Genomic DNA, 7,056 nt, shown 5'->3' on the forward strand with positions numbered 1-7,056 from the left:
CCAACAGTGCTAATCTATCACATCAATTGCAACAACTACATCTAGTGACTCAAGTTAATATCACGCATCGATCACCATCACATCTCTAAGAACCATATAATACACATAACCCGATTTCTTTTGTAACCTAAGCTAAGTTTATGCACTTTGCAATTTTGTTAGGTGAGATCGTACTGTTCATAGAGAGTAGCAATCCTGGGTGTACTATAAAGATGAGGTCAGTTTAGAGCCTACGACAAATATTCTTCGTCATGTCTCACCATCATCTAGCAATTTTAACTTGCAAGGAAGGCCACCTGTGTTGGCTGTTGCCATCCAGCAGTACTGCAACCACGTCTATGCCGAATGCAAAGCGAAGCAACCAAAACCTGACGGATGCAGTACTAGACACCAAACCTGCATATCCATCTGGCACAGGCTTTCAATTAATCTGTTGCTGATTGGTCTTGGACTCTTGGTCGAACGTGGCTGCCACCTGGCAACAGAAACGGCATGGGAGTTGTGCATTTCCTTCTTATTGCAAGTGTGCTCTGAACACATTTCAAAAACAAAAAAATAGGGTGTGCACTGAACTCTTAGACAGGGTTCATGATGGTGTATCTAGCAATGACCAAGTCAGGTATCGCTGCAAGAATGTCAAGAGAGATGCATTTGCCAAAACTAATAATATATGCGCACTAGTTGAACGTGGTACATGTACATGGTAGGATACGTGAATAAATAAATCATATACAATTGTTTCTTTCCTTTCCTCTTGATCGGGAAAAATATCTTTTCTAAACGATGCGACCGCCCTAGCAACTCTACCGTTGAACTTAAAAATATGGTGGTAACAAATTATTTCCACGCAAAAAAAATAAACTGTTAAAATTACAAGAAGATTTACAATAAATAATTTAGAATTATTAAAATAGACACATGACTGGAGATATATTGGTTGTCCAAAAGTAAGCGGTTTGATTACTTGTAAAAAAAATTTTAAAAAAATAAACTGAAATTACAATAATTGAAGTAACTTGTCAGTTTTCTATTGCTTCAGGAGTCAACGTGGACCGTTTCTCCTATCCTTCTTTTTTTTTTACCATTATCCTCCAGGACCTCAAGAAATTAATAAACCTAAAAGGTACCAACAAACCTGCATCAGCTTTGCTGGAGCACATAAATCAATAACTAGGACATCCAGCTGCTGCGATGCAGGATACATTTCTCATCCTTTTAAGAATATGAAATCTGCTGTCTGGTGCTGCACCGGTATAAAGAGCAATGCTTGCATTTGTTTCAAGAAAAGATTAGGAGCAGGACATCCATGGTGTGGTTTATTTTCAACGCCGACTAAATTAATTGAGAATCATGTAATAGTAACAAGCAAGGTATCGAGACATTTCGTCCCAAGGAATAAAATCATTACTGTTATATTTTTCATAAATGAACTTTTAGCAGGGAGATTTAGTGGGCGTCTTCTATGAATTTCATATAAATAAACTTCTTCCATATACTCTAGGTTTCCAATGAAAAGAGGATGGACAACTGAATGCACATACATTTAGTCAAATTTATTAGAGGCTCGCGTCAAATTCAGTCTGAAAAAACCACAACTGATAAATGTACTACAAAGTACAAACCTCACCCAATTCTGTGGAAACATGTCGAAAAGAACACCAGATGAACAATGAAAAATCAACAAATTTGGGAAACTTCATTTGCGTGGATGTTAGCTATGCTTAAAACAAGTTCCGAAGTTTCAAGAGAAGTAAGTATATATGTGATCTCACCCTCCAAAACGTGCAAAAACAACTAGCTCTGTATTGGTGAAAGCCAGGCCGGCAAGCTAACTACAATGATGGGACGCTCTCAAGCACCGTTTCCTTTTTTGAGGCGTTGGCATGGCATTCTTCCACCCTGATGCCTCTTACCGTTGTTGGTGGATTTCCGGGTGAAAATCCAATCCCAGCGTGCTTGATGAGACGGCGACGGCGTCTTAGATGTTGTTTTCTTCTTGGAGTGTCGCCTTGGAGATCCTTCGGTTTGGCTATATCATTTCAGCGGCAAAAGATGGAGATCCTTCTTTTGTTTTAGAGTTTTTTCTTGTATTTTCGAATCCCTTATTTGATGTTTAGAGTCTAAAAACTCTTGTAACTCGTGGCTATATATATACAACTTGTGGATATAGAGGCCGGTTCATCCTTTATCTAAATATGCCATATACTGAATGTAGTTGTTGTTATTGTTTTTTTTTTGAGTTATGGTAGTACATGGACGCCAGACAGTCAGGCGCCAGATCAGCCGCAGTAAACCTTTGCATGTACAGATGCGAAGGGTGGCAGGAATAGCAAGCAAGCCGAGGGCAGGTGTTTGCGTTCCAATTGGCGAGCGGTGGTGGTGGAGGGGCATACACAAATGAAACCGGAAACGACCGAAGCGGAGCCAACAAGTAAAAAGACCATCCGGAGGCCAGGCCAGGGCAGGCCAGACAGCAACCACCAGAGGAGAGAAGGGGAAGGGCGGCGAGGGAGGCCTCCGTCTCGTGTCCCTTCCTCCTCCTCCTCTCCTCCTCTCTCTCCGATTCTCCATCCATCCATTCCCCTCGCGCGGTCGCATTGTTCTTGATCCGATCCGGTTCCGGCCTCGCTGAAGAACAAGGTTGGAGGAAGAGAAAAGGAAAGGTGAATAATTCTCTCTCCCTCTTCCTCTCTCTCGTAATATTGTTTTAATCATGCATGCCAACTCGTGAACTCCGCCGGATTTGATCCCCTCGTACCAAGATTTTGGTTTGGCTTCGCTCTTTGTTCGTGGTCGTGGGATTCATGCGCCGTCGGCCTGGTTGGCCGATCCTCGATCTCGCCGGAAAAGTGGATGGTAACCGTCGGGTTCTTCAAAGTTCAAACGGTTACAGGGCTCGCTTTTCACCTCATCGTTTTCCTGGTGATGCTGGTAAAAATATCCTGAGCCAATTCATCAGATGGCAGATTCCGTTTGTGTATGCACGCACATCATCGTTTTCTCTTCTTTGATCTTCTCTATCTCTCTTTCTCTTCTCGTTTCTTCCTGCGAAATGTCGAATCTTTATCTGCAGACGTTCTGAAACTGATGGACAGTTTCCTTTTTTTTAAGGAAAATCAAGATGCAGATAGTTTTGAATAAAGACGTGAGATGCAAATGTTTTATGCATTTTGATTCGCTGAATATCTGTTTGTACAATTCAACGCTAGGAAACCATGGGATGCTTTTCATGCTGCTCCGTGGCGGACGACGATGTTGGCAGGAGGAAGAAGAAAGACGATGACTATGTCCCTCTCCCTGTTCAAGGTTGCCACTTCTTTCTCTCTTTTTCTTTTTACTATCACTTTCTTTCACAGTGGTTGCAATGATCTATTTGTCAAATTCTGTAGAGAAAATGATCGGTTGTCATAGAACCAAGGCAGTGATTTCACAAAGTGCTGTGCTATTTCACTCTCTGAGGGAACAATGCATAGCAATTGTCTAGTCTATGTCTTCCAACGATTACTTGTTCCTCGTATAATTAATTGTATAATCGCAGAAAATTATTTGGCGTAACAAATGCGATTATCTGCTCCTCATTAGCTTGCTTAGCTTTCTCCCTTTATTATAAAGAAATGGGGAATGGTAATAAATATCAGGCATGTTGCTTGGTCGTCCACCTAATAAATTTTGTACAAAGGCCTGGTGTTCCTTTCATATTACTTCAGCTGTCTAATAGGTTGCACAATTATGTCAGCAATGTTCCTCTACAAAATCAACATGGTACGGTTCTCTTGAAAAACTTGCCTCATTTATCCAGCTGGATGTTATTACAGAATTCTAACCTAGTAGCAAGTCAAATTTTGCATAACACCTGCGTTTTGTCTCTCGTGACTGCTTTGTGGATGTAGTTGAGTAAAAAAATTATTCTGGTGTTGTGTCATGGGCAGGAACGCAATAATAGGAATAGGAGAAGGGGACTAGGATACTAGATTGATTTCTCCTCTTGCTTGCCTTTGATTATATTATATATCTCCTCTCTTTATATATACAGTTTTGCTGACCCCTAAGAAAGATATCTTATTTTATCTCTAACCCTAGCCCTAATGGAACTAGCCTGTAAGGCCCGGTCAGCCCATTCGATTGGCAATGACAGTGTGCCAACTGGTGTTTAAGAAAATTTTTGTGAAATGATGATTTCTGATAGAACCAGTCTGTTGTACTGAATAATTCTGCAATGTCATTGCCAACTATACTGACTGGTACTTAGGGTTCACTAGTGCCCTATGGTGCAAAAATCTTGTGCCCCTGAACACACAAGATGTCGTTTTGGCTTATTTTACAGGGTATCATTTGATTTAAGGCAAACCTAAATGATGCATGAATGCACCTTATTTGGTAAAGTAACAATGAAAGACAACAGATTTCTTAAGCACTTAGCATATTGTAATATTTTCATTTCAAAATTTTCCTAATGCAGTCAGTAACAACGGACCCAGCCGGGCCCCAGCCGCAACCTATGTCACCCCCACAGGAAGAGCTCAGCCAATTGCAGTGCCGGCCATTCCCCTGGAAGAGATGAAGGAAATCACAAAGAACTTCAGCAATGATGCTCTTATTGGAGAGGGCTCGTACGCTAGAGTCTACTTTGGTGTGCTTAAAGACGGCACAAAATCTGCGGTGAAGAAGCTTGACTCCAGCAAACAGCCTGATCAAGAATTCCTTGTGCAGGTTCTGGTTCCTTTCCTTTATCCTCAGATAATATATTTTCTCATTCAGATGCCCCAGTTTTCACTCCCATTTCTTTTGCAGGTTTCAGCCGTCTCCAGACTGAAGCATGAGAACGTTCTTCAACTTGTTGGATTCTGCGCTGAAGGAAACATCCGAGTTCTTGCTTATGAGTATGCAACAAGGGGCTCATTGCATGATATCCTCCATGGTATGGAAAATAAACCTTCTATTTATTGTCATAGCTGTATTTCATTGTGATTGCTTATGCAAACTCTACTCATGTAACATTACATTACACATTTAGACATGATTAGTCTGTCCCTGATGCGGGAACCAATCAAACTTGCTTAATTTGGCTGATATGTGGGTGATCCATAATCACAGGGAAAAAGGGTGTCAAGGGAGCCCAGCCAGGGCCACCCCTGTCATGGATGCAACGGGTGAGGATTGCCGTGAGTGCCGCTCGAGGCCTGGAGTTCCTCCATGAGAAGGCGGAGCCTCGCGTGGTCCACCGCGACATCAAGTCCAGCAACATACTGCTCTTCGACAATGATGTCGCCAAGATCGGAGACTTTGATGTCTCCAACCAGTCCCCTGACATGGCCGCGCGCCTTCACTCCACTCGTGTTCTTGGCACCTTTGGTTACCATGCACCGGAGTACGCCATGACTGGACAGCTTAGCACGAAGAGCGACGTCTACAGCTTTGGAGTTGTGCTTCTAGAGCTTTTAACCGGTCGCAAGCCAGTTGATCATACGCTGCCACGCGGCCAGCAGAGCCTTGTGACATGGGTATGGGCTTTTAAATTCATCATAGAAATTCCCTATGTTTTTTTTTTGCAATGATGAAAAGATATGAAGCTAACAAAGTAACAAATTGTTTGTTACATGAAGGCTACACCAAGGCTTAGTGAAGATAAGGTGAAGCAATGCGTTGATCCAAGACTTGATGGAGAATACCCTCCAAAGGCTGTTGCCAAGGTAAAAAAATAAACTTACCAAGATATTATTCTTAGGAAATTAATGTTATTATGGTGCAAACCTGAAACTGAAAATTCAAGCATAGCACACTGCAAAACAGTACTATTATCAGAGAACTCTGTTTTTTCTTCTTCATCATCTTATTTTGCTGTATGTCGCTTTGCTATGACAACAAATTCTTGTGCTATTATCCTTACCATGTTACCTCTGTTTTCTTTTTCACCAGATGGCTGCTGTGGCTGCCCTATGCGTGCAGTACGAGGGCGACTTCCGCCCCAACATGAGCATCGTCGTCAAGGCCCTGAGCCCCTTGCTGCACAGCCGGTCGGGCAACCGCCCCTCCGGCTCCTCGGCCTCCGCCTCCACCGCTGCAGAGCGTTCTGGACTGTGAATTCGTCGCCGCCAGCGGTCGCCACGGATACGGAGCTCCGACATGGGTTCAGGAAGAAGACCATCTTGTGAAGCGGGGCGCGTTGGCGTTGCTGTGTGTCCGGACTCGAGTCTTGGCGCCGCGAAGAGTCTTTGCGGTTTGTGCCGTGAATTGTTGCCACTTGCCCGCAATCGGTCCCCTGCTTGTGTGTGTGCCTTGTTCTCAACATGTTGTAGAGAACGGTGAGCGATGGATGGATGATACATATACTGTTTGGTCTCCTTTGGAATGCAAAAACAAAAATCCGGCATTTTGTCCTCCTTCGTGCAGTTTCTCCTTGCTCTGTTACTGCAACGGCAAACTAGTAAATCCGGCAGCAGCATCTTGTAAATTGGACTTGGTGTTCAAGCATATAGGGGCTAGAAAAGCATGCAAACAGGACAGGAGCAGCTCAAGGACCAATGTCCCTATTTTAGTAGCATCAAGGGAGAATCCAACTGAATTCCATTTCATTTAGCTAGCATATTGACTTGCAAGTTGCAAGGCAAGATAAAATGTCCTCTCAGACAAAACCGACCGCAGGGCGGACAAAAGAGTGCTAGCCTCTTTGGCAGGGCTTCAAAACCGATTTCTTTTGAAGCTCTGACAAAGAGGTGATTCTAGAACAGCTTTCACCGTGGAGGTGAAGCCAAAAATCAAGCCACAAATTCTGGTTCCACCGGCTTCATGAACGGCTTCCACCTCGGTGGAGATAAACCGAATACTTTTCAAAACAGATTCAATCCCACCAAAAAAACCGCTCCACTAGACGAGCCGGAGCTGGAGTTGTATCTGGAGGAGCCGCAGCTGTGCCAAATGGGGCAGAGTGCGGCTCCTCCAGAAATGGCTCCAGCTCCGGCTTCTCTGATGGAGCTGAAGCTATTTTGAAAAACGTTTAGCAAAACGGCTTCACCCTTCTTTTCATGAAATGGATTAAAGAGGAGCCGGTTGGAGCCA

The 7,056-nt window shown here is 43.4% G+C and overlaps 1 protein-coding gene across 1 annotated transcript; it reads left to right on the plus strand.

Moving 5' to 3' along the window:
• The first annotated feature begins 2,420 nt into the window (after window positions 1-2,420).
• On the plus strand, window positions 2,421-6,230 carry LOC112892914 (pto-interacting protein 1-like). Its single transcript, XM_025960012.1, has 7 exons — window positions 2,421-2,663; window positions 3,210-3,306; window positions 4,460-4,710; window positions 4,792-4,918; window positions 5,095-5,501; window positions 5,604-5,690; window positions 5,917-6,230. The coding sequence occupies exons 2-7, from the start codon at window positions 3,216-3,218 to the stop codon at window positions 6,079-6,081; spliced, it is 1,128 nt and encodes a 375-aa protein (XP_025815797.1). The 5' UTR covers window positions 2,421-2,663; window positions 3,210-3,215; the 3' UTR covers window positions 6,082-6,230.
• Window positions 6,231-7,056: the final 826 nt, after the last annotated feature.

Source organism: Panicum hallii, chromosome 5 (assembly GCF_002211085.1).
Source record: "Panicum hallii strain FIL2 chromosome 5, PHallii_v3.1, whole genome shotgun sequence".
In the NCBI taxonomy this organism is placed as follows: domain Eukaryota; kingdom Viridiplantae; phylum Streptophyta; class Magnoliopsida; order Poales; family Poaceae; genus Panicum; species Panicum hallii.

Excerpts from the sequence above, each read along its gene's own strand:
- LOC112892914 (XM_025960012.1), top strand. The coding sequence starts at position 3,216 with ATGGGATGCTTTTCATGCTGCTCCGTGGCGGACGACGATGTTGGCAGG. Across the intron at positions 4,711-4,791 it reads ATCAAGAATTCCTTGTGCAG|GTTTCAGCCGTCTCCAGACT; the intron begins GTTCTGGTTCCT and ends TTTCTTTTGCAG. Across the intron at positions 5,691-5,916 it reads CTCCAAAGGCTGTTGCCAAG|ATGGCTGCTGTGGCTGCCCT; the intron begins GTAAAAAAATAA and ends CTTTTTCACCAG.